The sequence below is a fragment of the Pinus tabuliformis genome, chromosome J (assembly GCF_031772625.1).
Source record: "Pinus tabuliformis cultivar Carrire ecotype Pingquan chromosome J, CPIR1, whole genome shotgun sequence".
In the NCBI taxonomy this organism is placed as follows: domain Eukaryota; kingdom Viridiplantae; phylum Streptophyta; class Pinopsida; order Pinales; family Pinaceae; genus Pinus; species Pinus tabuliformis.
Genome location: NC_142295.1, coordinates 831481188 through 831499667, shown reverse-complemented (window position 1 = coordinate 831499667; position 18480 = coordinate 831481188). Strand labels below are relative to the sequence as shown.

Sequence of the window (18480 nt, the reverse complement as noted above, 5' to 3'; positions counted from 1 at the left end):
GCACAACATCAATGTCAAACACGCAGTGTTAGTGTCAAACGTGCAACATCATCTTCAGACTCACTTTTGCCTGCCTTACCGATTTCCAAATTGAGCCCAGGATAAATTGTTGGAAAACTTATCCTGTCTAGTTTCTAGATATGCGTTTAGTTTCTAAAATGAGCTTGATTTGACACTCCAAAAATGATTCTCCCAAGAGTTGTCAAACACAATGTGAAGATGAAAAAGGAGGCAGAGCATTGATTTTTTAGGTGTTTTTTCACCTTTTGACCTGCCAGTTGTGGGAAACAAGGCTTGTAAAGTTGTTTTCTTGAATGTTTTCCTTGATTTGAATCCAATGGTGGTCTTGCTTTGTCCAAAAAGAGATCCAAACAAAAGAGCAGTGTGAAGGGAGCTGCGCCTTTGGCATTCTAGATGTCAAAAAACTGTGTATAATTACTTGAAAAACACAAAAAACTTCAAAATTACCCGATAACTCCTCAAAATTGGTGAAATGCTTGCTGATCATTTGTTTTGTGCATGGAGTGAGGCTTCAACAAGGATGTTTTGCTTCTCCTTCTCTTTTTGATGAGTTAGGGTTTCAATTTTTTCCTTTGCATCTTGACTTTTTCCCTTATATTCCTTTCCCTGTTGGCATAGCGTTTTTCCATCTTCCTCTGAATTTCATTTTGCTGATTGGCTTTGTCTAGGAGCTTCTCTAAATGTTGATTAACCTTATCAATCCAATGTTCCTGGTTCTCATCGATCAGGATGGAAAATTGCTCGTTCCATGTGAGCTTATTAGCAATCCTGGCCTCCTTTTGTTTCTCTAGTTCTAAAGCTCTTTTCAGCCCTCTAGTCCTATGTCTTCTTCTAGGCTCTTGCTCTTCTCCAGGTTCAGCATACCTGTCATAGGCCTCATCAAGCAATGCCTTGGCTTTGATTTCTTCCCTCTTTTCCTTGATGAGTTGAATCTTCATGACCTCATTTTTGTCCTCAAGCTGCTTGTTTTCCTGCTCATAATATGGGATAATGTATTTTGCCCTCTGTAGGTTGATCTGGAGCCCCCTTATGAGTGCATCCTTTTCTTTGATGACAATGCTTGTGCTCTCACTGTCATCATGCTCACTTAGGTCAACCAAGTCAAAATCCCGCTCTGTCTCATGGAGGTCCTCCTCCTCATGTTTGATCTCTGCTTATGTCATCTTTTCCTTTCCCTTCTGTAGCTACTTTGCTGACGAAGAAGGCAAGGCCCCTCCCACAATTTGTGGGGAAAACAGCTGCCTATGGCCTCTCTGATAAGTGTGTGTCAAATTTCCCAAATCAGCCCCTTTAGACTTGATGATTGTAACCTGTTCAATCTGCTCCTGCTCTTTGATTTCATCTCTTTTAGGTGAATGAAAATGCTCCTGAAATGGTGATGATGGAGGTGAAGGTGAGGGTGACTGATCAGATGAGGATGAATGATGTATGGGCTCAGATGGAAGAATGGAGATGGAAGGATGAGATGATGAAGACACACCTTGAACATGCTGAATGGATGGATCATAAATATGTCATTGGTAATGAAGGTACTCCATGCAATGTTGAGCTCTTTGAGATGATGAAGGACTATGATTTTAATGAGGGAATGATGAAAGAGACTATTCATTTTATCTTTATATTCTTTTTTTTCTAGGAAATGTAGGCCATATTTTCAATGCTCCGGAAGAGATAATAAGGTATGTTAAGCATCTTAACCCTTTTGAAATGCATAAGTAGCCGAATATGATAGGTATATAGTCTGGAAAACCTTCCTTCACAAGTAAAGTATTTCATGATGATTTTCATCATGGGAACAAATCTATCTAGGATGTAAGAGAAAGGAAACAACCTCTTTTTATCATTTCTATATTTAGGTTTAATATGGGGCTCATAGTAATGCTCTTCCAAATCACCTTGTTTAAACCATTTCTCCCCAACATTTGGGATTCCAGTTGCAGCTGATATGATGGCAGTGCATACAGTGAAAGTGACACCTATAAGGGTTACCTGGTTGTCATGGAGATTGGTGATGAACAGTCCACTCAACATAGGATGATATTGGACCCTTTGTACTTTCTCACATAACTCAAAACATCCTAGATGTTTGAAAGATGTCACAGTCATGGGAGATTCCATGAGTTCATTAGTATTTCTTGGCTCAAATCTCATGATTTTCCCTCCTTTATTTGACTTCCTCCCCTTTCTTTCCTCTTCACTAGAACTTCTGTTTTCTTCTTGTGACATGGTGTCTTGATTTAAAACCCTAGGGAGATGAAATGATAGTGGAATGATACAAGGGTTGGGAAAGGGTTCAATAGGGGTATGGGAAAGGGATAGAAGTGTTAAGGTGTGAAATTAAGGGTGTGGGAATGAAACTAGGGTTTGCAAGTTTGAAGATTCAAAGTTTCATTCAAGAGACTTAACCATGAAGTTGTGAAATGTGAAATGAAATGAGGGTATACTTTCAGGGCTACTTACTTGTTGGAGGAAGAGAACAACCAAACTGAAGCTTCAAAGGCAACAAAACTTGCTTTTAGAGGCTAGAGAGCAACCCTGGTCAAACGTGCAACGTTCAACTGAAATGGGCCCTTCATTGGTCAAACATGCAGCGTTGAATTGAAATGCGCAACGTATAATAGGAACACACAACGTAACACTAGAACACGCATCGTAACACTGGAACATGCAACGTTCAACTGAAACGCGCAACTAAAACTCTGTTTTGCTGGTTTCACTTGTCCAACTCGGAAATTCCTCCTTTGTTGAGGTTGTCCGACCAAGACAAGAGAAAATGAAGGGCAAATGGATGTCTTGAAGGCTTGAAATACTTAATAGCATTTGACTTTATTGATTTATAACCCATTTGCTAATGTTTTGAAAGTGCCTTTGAATCATTTCACTAATACTCTTTACCTTGTACTTTTTCTTTACAGATTGATCAATTGATATACATTAGGAATGCTTTGACCTTTGACTTTTGGTCTTTTGGCATTATGGAACTGAGTTGATAGCTTGAGAAAAGTCACTTATTACATATAATAACATAAAATTACATAAATATAGAAAATAGAAATACACCTCTGTTTTTTGGAATAAAATTACAATCTGGAATGAAATTCATACTTGAAATCAAAATTAGAACCTTTGGCAACCATGGTTACATGCTTGCAAATCCTCTTTAACTGGAAAAGGGATATTATTTAGTTCACTCTCATACTTTTTTGGCCTTACGCAGTGAAATGGTGTTTTATTGGACCTTGAAAAAATGTAACCTAAAGACCTAATGAAAACCTTGAGTGAGTAGACTTTAGGTGGACTTGATTGACACAAAACATGATGATATGAGCCTTGATGGTCAATATATGCTTAGTAAGACACATTAAGGTGGGCCAACAAATATTGATTTTTTTTGAGAGAGAAGGGATTTTGACATAAGACTACTATCAATGAGTAAATTTTTTAAATGAGGACCTAGGTGGAATGATTTTTTTTTTAGAATGGGACCCTAATATGATATGAAAAGAGGAGTTTTGATCACTGATGGCAATATGCAAACACTGACTCTAACACATTCTACAAACTTTGGAAGACGAGGTTGAATGGATAAATTTTGAAGAGATACTTTTCATAAAAAAAATCATTTGACCATATGTAAACTAGTTTTACTAAAAAAAGTGGGTGTCCTTAGATATTTTCTTAAATTCTATTTTTTCCTTTTTTAATTTTTTTTTACAGAATTTTTAGTTTTACTCTATTTTTTGTTCTATAATTTCAACAATGTTTACATTTGTCAAGAAATATAGATTTTTCAATTAAATATTTATTATTTAAATGAATTCAAAGATTAAGGATAAAGTAATCCAAAATTATGAGAATTTTATTATGCTTGTTATTACTTTATTTTAAATAAAAAATTTCACTAGTAGGAAAGTGTATGATTGTTTACTTTCTTGAAACAAGAGCTCCATCACTTTCACATTTAAGAAATAAAATAAAATTTATTAGTAATGAATAATGAGTACAACGTTAGGATTATTAATACATCAAATTTTTTGTTAAATCAAAATAACTCTCATATCACTCTTCTTTTCATATCAAAATTTGCTAAAAGAAATATGCTTATAAATTATCAAAAGAATATTAAATGATCAAAGAGTTGAAAACATTTCAAAAAATGAAATGTGGGAAATAGTGGAAAATCCACCGGGGTACTAAACAAACTTGCTGACAGCGGGTAAATTCTTCTATGATACAAAAATAATCTTCACTGGGGTACTGAACAAGCCCACTGATAGTGAAGTAATGCTAGGAATAAGAGAGATGGTAACAAAGAAAAAAATTATTTTAGTAGTATTAAAATACAAAACTTAGTATTAAAAGTTTAGAGTTCATTCAATTTAAGTTTAAATTAATAAAAGAATTCCATCATTTTACTTTTATTTCAAAATATTTTCATTACTGTTACAAGTACTTCTATTTAATTGTGTACCTTAGTTTCAAAATATCAAATATTTATAGATTGATTATAATTTAGATAAAATTTCCCAAATCTTTATTTTTATTTAATTTTTAAAATTATCACTAGCCGAAATAATTATCTCTCCCAATGTATCACCATTTATTGTTAGGTTTACAATAGACCCTCTTTTACTTTGAAATTTTGAAAATAAAGACCTTTCAATTTTCTTAATTTATTGTTTTATTTTAGAAATACCTTAAAAGAACGCATTTATTATGGTTAAAACCTTTAAAATTTTAAAAAATTCAATAATAAAGGTTCAAGTCGGAAGTTGGAGGTTGTCAACATTTAAAAACTTTAGAAAATTGTCCAAACCTCCAACTATTCTGCTTATCTTGATTTTTAGATCACGTGGGTTTATATTCCATTGTGAGAGTTTCATTTGGAGTCATCTAACGAGGCGAAGGAATTGCTTGGATGGTCAAAAGTGGCCGGAATCCAGGAAAAATAATTTCAAAAAATATTGTAGAGGCAGTGTTTGAATCGTGTTTTTGATGGTGTAAATAGATTCAACATCATCAAAAACGTCTAGGACACCTAAAATTTTAAAGTTTAACAACTATAACTTAGATTTACAAAAATCCTTGCCGGATTTTTTCTACATATCACTAGAATTTCCATAACTTTCCAGGCAACTCCTCTACCTTTTTAGACTACGCGGTTTCATTTCCCTTAACCCCCAACTTTCGACTATTCCAATAATCCTGATTACGTCAACCTTTGACTAGCTTATATATTTCTTTAGATTTTTTGTGATTTTTTCCATCATTTCTTTGTTTTGTATTGTTTTAATAAAACAACATCAAAGGTCGGGTGGTGGATGAAATGCAATTTAATTGACCTCCGATTTAGTATTGTCTCTGTTTTCGGGCAATTTAACGATTAGCCTTAATTTCAAGCTTAATGGACATTAATGAACCAATATGCTTTTCCCAGAACTTATTTACCTCACACAATTTTGATTTACTTACCACCAATTCTTTCAATAAACTATTAAAAGCCCAAAATTTAAGTTTTCCGTGTTAATCTTCCTAAGCCATGTATGAACAAAACTCATTACTTTCTGAAAAAATAACAGTGAAACTCTTATCAAATTTTGCTTTCTACTAGTTGGTATTAAGTTTTTGTTTTTGTTTTTGTTTTTTTTAAATTTTAGCTTAAAATTGCTCATATCTTTTGATAAATTTTGTTTCTTATGTCTTTTTGCTACTCTTTTTACAAGTTATTTGAAAATGGGTAAAAAGGGAAATACATAGACTTCCAAACAAACAATTTAGGAAATTAAAATGAGAATGAAAGCAACGGAAGTCTCAAGAGTTGAAAATATCAATTTGAATACCTACAAAACTCAAGATGCAGGTAAGCGCTCATGTGAATAAATCTTTACTTTCTTTGAAGAAAATAAATGGGTAGAATCAGAAAGTTCATATTATAATTATTCTTCCGACTTTGAGGCTATTAGAAAAACTGATTGAATAGTATTGTAGCTAGACCAAACATATTTCTCTACTATGACATGATAAGTTGGATATTGATGCATGCTCACATTCGAACCTGATCTATCCTTGACCACAATCAAAATGTGATTGCCTCTTAGAAGCCTAAAGTCCTCAAATATTTATAAATTAAATCCTCCTTAAATTTTTCTGAAAAAGGATTTTAGATGAATTCAATGATAATGTCCTCAAGAAGAAGAATACATATAATAACTTAGTTGTTAAAGGATGGGTACACAATCTTGAAAATTGTAAATTAAAACAAGAAAAGATCACCCAGTAGCAACTCTCAAACCACCTTTTAGATATATAGTCAAAATTCTTTCTACAATATATGGAGAAGCTAACCGGAGCATTGGGAGCTTGAATGGGTTCCTCTTATTTTCAACATTCATAAGCACTTAAAGAAGTTCAACTGGGAAGATATCCTGTCCCATAATATATCATAGGCCATTAAAATATCCATAGCTTCTCCCCTTGGATTTGAATAGGGGTTTTATGTGTCTGCTTATCTCATGGACGTTGTCACGACTTCAATTCTTTTTCTTTTAATGGAATTAAGTTATTCCTTTAATCATTACCAAACCATGGGGGCTTCATCGGGGGAGAAATACCATACCATGTGGGTTCATATTGGGGGATATATATTGAGGAAAAAATCACATAATATATTGAACATATAAAGGGGGTAAAGGGTTTTTATATTGACAAGTATACAAAATGGAGCACAAATTTAATGGAAAAATATAAAGGGGTATAAAAAATGTTAATGAAAAATGAATACCTACCATATCTAGTGAAAGTAAGGGTTTTCTAAAATAGGAAAGCTTTATAGGGTTCATATTGGTTGGGGGTTAAATAATGTAATTTTTAGAAGTATTTTCTAATATGTAGTCAAATTAAGGGTATTGTTTAGTATGCCATGAACACACGTGATATGTCAGAGGCTCATTGAGTGAAGCCCCTGTGCACCAAACTATACATGATTATACTTCCTTTTTATGGGAAAGCAATTTCAAACAACACTTCTATGATGTTTGCAACAATATCATGATTCCTTTACTTGAATTTTTATTTGGAGAAACTCCTCCTAGAATTAACAAAGATTTTCAGGAAGCCTTGTTTGAAATTGGCGATTGGTTTATTTAAGAAAAGTTTTCTTTTAGGAGGATTTTTGAAAAACAAAGTTACTAATCAAACGAGAACTATTACCTCAAAGCGAGAACTCTAGCAAAAAAACCCCCAAAAAAATGAAAAACAGCGTGAAAATAAATAAATAAATTGTTTTTTGATTTGTTATTTTGTTTTTTTTTTTTTTTTTTCTGTTATTGTTTTTGGTAAATTTTCAACAATTTTTTAATAACGACATTAAAGATAAAATTTCATCACTTCGAAACGATTTTCAAGCATGATATTAAAGATAAAATATCACGTCTTTAAAAAGCCTTAAAATTCGAATAATATATCTCTTGGGCTCGAGGGAATCGCGTGCTGGAGATGGAGCTCTCCCGCCTCTGAAAGCCCTGACCGCCCCCGTTCGAGCTTGGCAGCCCTGCTGCCGGGCTTGCAGGCCCTTGCGGGCTCTCCTTGCTGCGCCCTCCTTGCTTGTTTGCATCCCGGGCCTCCTGCCCGCCCCTGGTTGTTCGCGCGGCCCTGAGGGCAGCCTTCTGCTGCTTCTCTTCGTTTTCCTGGGCCTCCTGCCCCCCCCTCTTGCCTTTCGCTGAGCATCCCTCCCGATGGACCCTCATGCCTCTAACCAGCCCGATTTTGAGAAAGCTTTTGCTTCTCTCGTCCCTGAAAATAACTCTGAGAGGATCCGACCTTCTGCCTCCAAATTTATCAAAAAACTTGATGAAATTCCGGAAATCCCTCTTCCCCTTTCTCTTCCAAGGAGATCGGCTGTAGCCTTAGCTGAACGCGGATTGGTTGGCCAGTTCACGGGGCTATGGCCCTCCCCTCGATCTGTTCAACGTTGGGTGGAAAGAAATTGGAATGCCATGGTCCAAGGAAAAATTGCCATAAGGTTCTGTGGAAGAGGGTTCTTTACCTTCCTTTTCGAATCAGTGGAGGATCGCAATCTAATATTCAGGAATGGGCCATACTTTATGGACACAAGAGGCCTTTATCTCAACCGTTGGACCCCGGATTTCGATCCAGAAATGGATGTTCCCAACGCAGTCCCTGTATGGGTTCGCCTTCCGCATCTGCCGCTCCACTGCTGGGCTGATGAAACTGTTCGAGCGATTGGAAATGCAATAGGTAAATATGTGGACAGATCTGAACCAAAGGAAAATATGTATGCATGTGCGAGGATCTGTGTGGAGGTAGACTTGGGCAAAGGTCTTCCAGAGGCAGTTAAGCTCAGAGTGGATCAGTGGACGCATATTCAACAGGTGGACTATGAACAACTTCCCTTCAAGTGTAAGGTATGCCATGAGTACGGTCATTTTGCAAATAGGTGTCCTAAATCTAAACCAGATGTCAATAACAATAATTCTGAAACACATGAGGAAGCATGGGAAATAGTAAGGAAAAAGAAGAAAGCAAACCCTCCCCCTGAGTCTGAGGTGCCTCACTCCGGAACCCCTCCCTCTCCCCCTGTCTTCCCCTCGTCCTCCAACCCCTTTGGATCCCTCGCTTCAGAGGACCTTCCATCTCCCCCTCCCTCCCCCAAAGGCCCCAGAATCTCTCCCTCTTCCCCCCTCCAAGCTTCCCCTCCTCACTCAGTGGAAAGGAACTTATCTAAAAACAAATCGAAAGTGTCCAATGATGGCCCTCAATCTGATCAACCAGTACTGACCCGTATTGAGCCTCCTTTGAGCTCCTCGAACCCATCTCAGCCAGCACTCGGACCCCAGCCCATCAGAACTACCAGAAGTTCCTCCAAGGACCTTGGCGCATCCGGTGATATCCACAAGAAACCCGGACCAGGCAGAAAATCAGCCAAGCAGCATCGGGAAGAAAGCACGCAAAAGGACATAGCTCTCGGGATACAAACCCCTATGGATTCCTTTATTACAGGTTCTCAAGAGAAAGACACAGCAGCTAAAGAACTTGAGAGGCGAGCACCTCCTCGCTCGAACGTCTTATGATGAAGCTTTTATCTTGGAACAGCAGGGGTATGGGGCACCCCTCTAAAACAGCTGCCCTAAGAGACCTCCTTCATTCAGAAAGGCCTGAAATTGTTCTAATTCAGGAAACCAAGCAAAACCAGAATGATATGCAGTTAATCATAGAAGCACAAAAATCCTTCATAGGGATCAGTAGCAATTCCAAAGGAGCCTCTGGAGGAATCACCACTATGTGGAATAAGCAGCAGTGGAATTGCATATCCTCTGTCCTCAATCCAAACTGGATCAGGACCAACCTCGTCAACAAGGAAGAAAGCTGTGACTTAATTATTTACAATGTCTATATCCCCAACCATTTCCGGGAAAAGGAACAATGCTGGAAGGAATTGAAGCAGGAAATAGACAAGGAGTAGAATTCAAATGTTATCCTTGCTGGAGACCTCAATTTAATTCTCCACGCGAATGAGAAAAGGGGGGGCGCCTTCACCCCTGATCCTTTCAGAAGGCAGCTGGAAATCATCATGGCTGAACACGAATTGATGGACATCATCCCAAAAAATAGAAAATACACTTGGAGCAATAGACGACTGGGGCCAGGTAACATTATGGAAAGGTTGGACAGAATTTTGGTTAATGTTTCCCTTCTCTCCTCCTTTGCTGCAGGTCACACCAAAATTCTAAGCGCCACAGCCTCAGATCATTTCCCCATCCTATTAACGATGGACTCCCATGCCAATTTGGGACCAATCCCATTCAGATACAATCCACTGTGGAGAGACAGCCTTGAGGCCGAGTCAATTATAGAAGACACATGGAAGAATCACGTGGAGGGCTCCCCAAACTACATTTGGGAAACTAAACTTCGAAACACAAGGAAAGCACTCAAGGATTGGGCAAAAGTTAGCTACCAAGAACCAGAAAAAATAAAGGAAAAAATACAGCAGAGTTTGGAAGATATTCATAAACAAATAGAAGATCACGGATTCACTAATCAGCTTAAAAGTAAGGAATGGGAAGTGCAGGGACAGCTAACTCAAATTAAGAGGGCGGAAGAAATCAAATGGAGGCTCAAGTCGCGAGAAATATGGTTAAAGGAAGGTGATAAAAATACGGCATATTTCCATAAGCAGGCCACAGTAAAAAAATCAAGGAACATTGTTACCACTATTACAGATAGTCAAGGCAGCCAGCATGAAGATCAGGAATCTATTAAAAGTGCAGCCTTCCATCATTACAAGTGCCTTCTCACCGAAAATCAAGGCGCCATGGACTATACGGCCTTCCTTCGACACCTTCCAGGAAAAATCTCTGCTGAGGAGAATGAGAGGCTGAACAGTGAAATAACAGAGGAAGAGATAAGAAAAGCTATCTGGACTCTTCAACCAGATAAATCTCCAGGTCCAGATGGTTTCTCTATTAATTTTTACAGGGACCATTGGCATTTGATAAAAAAAGATCTTGTAAAAATGATGAAAGGCATACAAAGAAAAAAGAAAATGGGGGGTTTCACAAATTCAACCTTTCTTGCCCTCATTCCTAAGGAAACTAGGCCCACTTCCTTCTCCAGATTTAGACCAATCTCCTTGTGCAATACTTCTTATAAGATTTTTGCAAAAATCATAGCAGCTAGACTCCAGCCTTTGCTTCCTTCCGTCATATTTGAAAATCAGGGGGGCTTCATGACCAACAGGCAAATTCACGATTCCATCTCCTTGGTTCAAGAAGCTATCCATTCTAGCACCTCTAGACAAGAGAAAGGTTTCGTCCTCAAGCTTGACTTAGCCAACGACTTCGACCGAGTAAGACACTCATTCTTGTACCCTGTCATGAGAAAAATGGGCTTTAATTCTGACTTCATAAGCACCATTGCCGCATGCATCTCTGGTCCCTGGATCTCGCCTCTCATTAATGGCCGCCCTTGTGAAGCTTTTCAATCTTCAAGAGGACTAAGGCAAGGATGTCCTCTCTCTCCCTATCTCTTCATCTTGATGGCTGAATCCTTCAGCAGCAACCTCGATCACAGCCGAAGAGTCGGCCTCATCTCTGGTATCAAGTTTGGGAATGGAGTTAAAAACATCAATCACTCACAATTCGCTGATGATACCCTGCTTATTGGTGGGGCTTCCACCACAATAGCAAGGCGCTTCAAAGCTCTCCTCGATCAATTTATGGAGTGTTCTGGAGGAGAAGTTAACTTTCAGAAAAGCTGCATCTATGGATGGAACATTCCCAACCAAACAGCTCACAGTATTGCCAATATCTTTGGAGTAGCCTACAAAGAAACCTGGGATCACTTCACCTATCTTGGGATGCCGGTCACCTTGGGCGCTCTTAAAGCGTCCACCTGGAATGAAATAATAGACAAAGTCAAAAGAAAGGTACAGCAATGGGGGACTCAATGGCTTAACCCAGCGGGCAGATTAATCTTGCTTAAATCAGGTATTTCCTCCTTACCTTTATATCGTTTCACTCTTTACCAAGCTCCTGCTTCGTTCCACAACAAGCTAGAAATTGCTCTCCGTAATTTCTTATGGCAAGGAGGGAAAAAAGAAAAAAATAGATACAATTTGGTCAACTGGAAAAGTGTAATTCAATCTCCAGACAGAGGTGGATTGGGAATCAGAATGCCCAAAATACTAAATCTCGCCTTTGGGATTAAAATGGCTTGGAGACTTATTAGTGAACCAAAAGCCTGGTGGAAACAGGTCTTTGAATGCAAATATCTTTCGGACCACAGACAAAGACTTCTTGAATCTGATATTCCTATAAGAGACTCCACCAAAATCTGGCAACTCTGCAAGAAAGCAATCCCCACTCTTATTCAAAACACCTCAAAGATTCCGGGGGATGGGAGCAGTATTAATTATGCCACTGACAAAATCATGGGGCTTCAACCCTTAAATACTGTTGAAGAAGCCATTCCCATCATTCTTTACCTTCACAGCAAAGGCATTCAAAGGCTGGACCAAATTTCAAAATGGGACGCTGAGAGTGGTGCTTGGCTTAGCTGGGAATTCCCAGCTATTCCCCCACACTTGGAATCTAGCTATCAAGCCCTCCTTAAAAACCTCCAAAACAGAGCCCCTATTAAAAAAGGAGCTCTAGATGGGCTTAGATGGGACCCCACGAGCTCAGGTTACACCATTAAATCTGGCTACCAATTCATCTGCAACAATATTTATCAGGCACCGGTCTGGAATCAATGGAGAACAATTTGGAAGTCTGAGGCCATCCCAAAGGTCAAATTCTTCATCTGGCTGCTGCTTAAGGGCAGAATTCTCACTACGGAAAATTTGAGAAAGAGAGGGATACATGGTCCTTCAATCTGTCCTAACTGCTGCTCCGAGGAGGAAACCATCCACCATCTTTTTCTTGATTGCGCCTTTGCGAAGAAATGCTGGACTATCATGGCCAACCTGGGCAACATAACATGGCATCCTCAGCAAAACATTGCTGAGACAATTCAAGACTGGAGAAGGAATTGCCCTTGGAAAGAAAAGCGGAGCAAGATTGTCAAAAGAACCTGGGACATCATCCCCCACAACCTCCTTTGGAAAATCTGGCTCACTAGAAACAAGAAAATATTTCAAAATAAAGAAGGCAATGTCAGGAAAACATGTAGCAGTGCTCATCTACTGGCGCAGGAGACGATGGCTGTCAAATGTTCAGGAACCATTAAAGCAACTGATTATACAATTGAAGAGAGGCTCATGATCAGGCATATACTAGGTAGCCCAGGCCAACATCAGAGTATTCAGAGAAATGGCATGAAACTCCAACATAAGACCAAAGAATGGGAAATAAGGCTACCATCTCAGGAATTCAAAAGATGGATAATGAGCAATAACTGTCCAATCCTTTTCTTTGATGGAGCCTCCAAGTCCAACCCAGGACCAGCAGGTGCAGGAGGAATTATATTAGATGAATCAGGAGGAGAAATATGCAGCTATGAATGGAGTTTAGGGGAAAAAACAAATAATAATGCCGAGGCCCTTGCTCTGTATCAAGGATTGCTGCAATTAAAAAATAGGGAAATCAAAAATGCAATTGTTCTAGGAGACTCCTCTATAATCATCGGCTACATGAACCATTACAGGATATCCTCAAACAGTAGTCTTCAACAGCATCTCCATCGCATCACTCTCCTCATCGATTATTTTGAAAATATCCGATTCTACCATATCCTACGCACATACAATGGGGAAGCGGATCAACATGCTAATAAAGCAGTCGGACATCAGGAAGGAGTACTGAGGCACAGTCAACGAGCCTTCTTCCAGCCCCTGCCATGAATCAGGCCGACACTGACAATACCCAAGCGCGCAAATCCAGCAAGCGTGTGATGGGTAAGGTAAAAACAGTCTCAGGACACAGCTCGAAATGCTCAAGCAATCACACTCAGGATACGATTCACAGATCAGCTGATATCCCAAGTAAAATTCATAACCACAGTGAAGGACTGAGGAAGGATTCTGCTGCCACAGTCAATCGTCCTAGAGATATAGATACATATCTAATTATTACAGAGGATCGGATGCTTCCAGGCCGCTGCAGTCGACCCCGATCCATAAATTTGAGCACAGGAATGCATTCTATTGTCTCTCAACTCTGCGACCAAGAGCAGCTCCGCGAAAGTGAAGAAAGCGCTCAGGATCAGCCACGACGGAGAACCCTTGCTCTGGTATCGGTTTTCTATTTCCTGCCTAATTTTTCTCTAATCAATCCTTCGGTCTCTTTCAGGAAAAGCTTTGAAGGGAAGCTTAGAGCTCCAGTGCCCCTCCTTCAGCAATTCCTGCTTCTCTCTCAACGTCTTCGCTGGCCGTCCACCCGCCTTCCATCCTGCTCCCTCTGCTCGCACCTACCCGGCTCATCTCCCCTTTTTTCAATTTCTTATCTCTTAGTCCTGGGAGCTATCTTACAGATTCTCTTTTTTTACCTATCCTTGAAAGTGAGATCGGGGATCTCGAAGCTCATCTGCTCTTTTTTAATCTTACCCAGACCTGCCAATAATCCGCGCATTATTACCTGGGCCTTTTTCTCTTGTAGCCAGAAGGAGTCTATAGATCATCCTTGTGAAACCGTCCCTCTTAGAATCCAACCCCATTTTGTGATGGCTCGTTCTGAGCAATGCTTCCATTGCCGCGACCTCCAGGCCGAATTCGACGAGGTCAGAGCTCAACAACGAATTCTGGAAGATCAAGTGCGAAATATGGAAGCTAGGCATGCAGAGCAGATTCGAAGTCTAGAAGCAAAATTCGAGGAGCAGTTCAGAAATCTCCACGCTAAATACCGTACAGAAATGAATTTGTTTCTCCACAGGGTTCACTCGCTTCAGGAGCAGTTCAACGGGCTCAACAACAGATGCATCCATGCCGAGGAGTCGTTGGCAATTCTAAGGGAAATTTTGGAAGCAAAGCAGAAAGAGAAATCAACTTCTTCAAGCGCAAAGCCAATGGAAGCAGATCAGCATCCCGAGGACTCCACTGCGAGAAATATCAGTCATATTTCCATTGACTAACTATGTATTGCAAATGCAAATTTTTGTGTCATCAGTTCGTCCGGATATATAGTAGTACTAGCTCTTTAGTAGTCAGAATTTTCAGAAACCAATTCAGGGATAGAAACCTCATGCTCTATCCTCGGATATGTAATGCTCTCGAAGCAAACTATGTACGGCTCCATGCCTTATCACTTTTTTCAATCAATATATAGCAACCGACTTTGTTAAAAAAAAAAAAAAAAGCCTTAAAATTCCAATGATTTTCAGGCATGACATTAAAGATAAAATATCACATCTCTGAAAAACTTTAAAATTTCAACAATTGGTGCTAAAGAAAAAACATTTATCACTATTTTCAACCATAACATTTAAGACAAAATATGATGATTTAGAAAAACCTTAAAATTTTGACAATTTTTCAACCATGGAATTAAAGCCAAAGATTATGACTACAAAAAACCTTAATTTTCCGACATTTTCAGGCATGACATTATGAAAAAAATTTGACTATTTTTTTTTTTTTTTTTGTAAATGAATCCCTGAATGAAATAGTCAATATGAATATACCAAGTGTCATTTCTTTTTTAACTGCTAAAAGTATAGCGATTTTAAAATTTTAGCCTAAGACAACTTGACACATTGCAACAAAATTTAAAAATCAACCATCAAATTGACAAGCAGTGTAGGCGAACTGGACCCATTGTTATGAAAACTTAAAGACTAACCATGAAATTGACACGTTGTGGGTGCGGTCTCGATTCATTATAACGAAAACTTAAAATCAACTATCAAATTGACACATAGTGGAATTGAGTTGCTAGTTGAGCATCGACACAGACCTTGCACACAATAAATAAATAAATAAATAAAAATGAAAAATACAAAAGAAAACAAAAGTTCAAACATTAAAAAAAATATTAAAACATTAAAATAAAAATAAAAAACATGAGCCCAAAAAATCAAATATTAAAAAAAAAACATAAAATGTGTAAAAAAACAAAATTATTTTATAAAAAATAAAAATTTAAACAAAAAAATATAAAAAAAAATAAATAAAAAGGAAAAAAATATTAAAAAAATAATTTAAGAATATATATATTTAAGTATGGGGGTTTATGCAATGCATTACATTAGATATCATTTTGGGATTCAACTGCGTGCTAAGTGAACTATTCAAAAATCATGAGAAATTAATCAGTTACGACTACCTCTCATGGAAATGGTCATACGTGAATGACTTACTTAACGCAGTTGAATCCAAAAATGATATCTAATATAATGCAATGCGTAAACCCCCATACTTAAATTCAAAAAGAGTGAAGGGATCTCTACTTGAGTGGTTCATGAGGCACAATACTTGTTAAGGTTTTGCAAATGGGGTAGCAAGCTAAGTGGGCTTGATTGTGGTGAAAACTCCATAGTTAAGCGCGTTTGAGCTAGAGGCGATCTGGGATGGGTGACCTCCTGGGAAGTCTTGGTTACTGGGTGCAAGCCCCGAAAGTGATGATTGACGCTATGTGATTCATTTCACTAGTTTTAATCCCACTTCTTCACCCCTGTGAGCATCACCTGATGCAATGAGTGCTAAATGAACTATTAAAAAATCATGAGAAATTAGTCAGTTACTATTACCTCTCATGGAAATGGTCATATGTGAATGACTTATTTAACGCAATAGAATCCCAAAATGATATCTAATATAATGTACTGTGTAAACTCCCATACTTAAATTCAAAAAGAGTGAAGCGATCTCTACTTGAATGGTTCATAAGGAACAATACTTGTGAAGGGTTTGCAAATGGGGTAGCAAGCTAAGTGGGCTTGATTGTGGGGAAAACTCCACAGTTAAGCGCGCTTGAGCCAGAGGCGGTTTGGGATGGGTGACCTCCCGGGAAGTCCTGGTTACCGGGTGCAAGCCCCGAAAGTGATGATTGACGCTATGTGATTCATTTCACTAGTTTTAATCCCACTTCTTCACCCCTGTGAGCATTACCCGATGCAATGAGTGCTAAGTGAACTATTCAAAAATCATGAGAAATTAGTCAGTTACGACTACCTCTCATGGAAATGGTCATACATGAATGACTTACTTAACGCAGTTGAATCCCAAAATGATATCTAATATAATGCACTGCGTAAACCCCCATACTTAAATTCAAAACGAGTGAAGGGATCTCTAATTGAATGGTTCGTGAGGCAGAATAGTTGCTAAGGTTTTGCAAATGGGGTAGCAAGCTAAGTGGGCTTGATTGTGGGGAAAACTCCACAGTTAAGCACGCTTGAGCCAAAGGTGATCTGGGATGGGTGATCTCCCGGGAAGTCCTGGTTACCGGGTGCAAGCCCCGGAAGTGATGATTGACGCTATGTGATTCATTCACTAGTTTCAATCCCACTTCTTCACCCCTATGAGCATCACTCGATACAATGAGCGCTAAGTGAACTATTAAAAAATCATCAAAAATCAGTTGAATCCCAAAATGATATCTAATATTTATATTTTTAAATTAACAAAAAAAAATATAAAAACATAAACAAATTGATTAGATAATTAAAAAAAAAAACAAAAAAAAAATTAAATAAATAATACATTAAAAAAATAAATAAACATTAAAAATTATGAACATAGAAAAAATAATTAAAAAATACAAAACTATTAAAACAATTTTCTTAAAACAAAATATTAATTGAAATTAAAAAAGCACACAATTAATAATTTTTTTAAATAATTAAAAAATATTAAAAAAAATAAATTCAATAAAAATTCAATAAAAAATTGGGCCCTAGGCGGCCAAGGTCGATTCACGGAATCAACGTTCACCGCCCAAAGCTCGTGGGACTTCGAGCTTGGGCCAAGCGAGTTGCCCCCCATGTTTAGGCTCGAGGCCTCACGGGCCCTCGATAACCAAAGTCAATTCCAGGAATTGACCTTGTGGGGCCTCAGACCTGGGCGGGGCGGAGCTGCACAGCTCTGCCCTACTCAGGCCCGAGGTCCCACGACACTAGGCGGCCATGGTCATTCCCGACCTTGGTTGCCCAGGGTCATGGGGCCTTGGACTTGAGTGGGGCGAAGCTGCACAAGTTTGTCCCACCCAGGCTCAGGCAGAGTTGCACAAATCTATCCCACCCAAGCCTAAGTCTGCAGGGCCTCGGTGGCCAGGGTCGATTCCGGGAATCGACCTTGGCCACCGAGGGCTACAGGGCCTAGGGCCTAGGCGGGTCAGAGCTGCACAACTCCACCCCACCCAGACCCGAGTTCTCGCGGGTCCTCGGGCCTGGGCAGGGTGGAGTTGCACAACTCCACCCTACCCAGACCCGAGTTCCCGCGGGTCCTCGGGCCTGGGCGGGGTGGAGTTGCACAACTCCGCCCTGCCAAGGCTCGAGCTCGAGAGGCCAAGGGTCAAGATGGGGGGAGCAGCGCCCCCCGCCCAATCCCGAGGGCAAGGTCGACCTTGGTCGCCCAGGGTTGTGGGGCCTCAGGGATAACCATTCTCTGCCATGGCCACGGGGCCTCATGCATGGGCGGGGTGAAACTGCACAACTCTGCCCCACCCAGGCCTCGAGTCCTTAGGCGACCATGGTTATAAATGGCTATGGCTGCCTAGGGTCGCGGGGCCTTAGGCCTGGGCGAGGCAGAGTTGTGCAGCTTTGCCCCGCCCAAGCATGAGGCCCCGTGGCTTGGGCGACCAAGGTCGATTCCGAGAATCGACCTTAGCCGCTCAAGTCGCAGGGTCTCGAGCCTGGGTGGGGCAGAGCTTTGCAGCTCCACCCTGCCTAGGCCCGAGGCCCCGTGGCCTGGGCGACCAAGGTCGATTCTGGAAATCGACCTTGGCTGCCTAAGACTTGATTTTTTGACATTTTTTTTGAATTATTTTTTTTTTTTCATTTTTTGTT

At 39.5% G+C, this 18480-nt stretch overlaps 1 protein-coding gene across 1 annotated transcript; it reads left to right on the top strand.

Moving 5' to 3' along the window:
* Positions 1–9808: 9808 nt before the first annotated feature.
* On the top strand, positions 9809–13381 carry LOC149229282 (uncharacterized). Its single transcript, XM_089380998.1, has one exon. It carries the CDS (start codon positions 9809–9811, stop codon positions 13379–13381), a length of 3573 nt encoding a protein of 1190 aa, XP_089237124.1.
* Positions 13382–18480: the final 5099 nt, after the last annotated feature.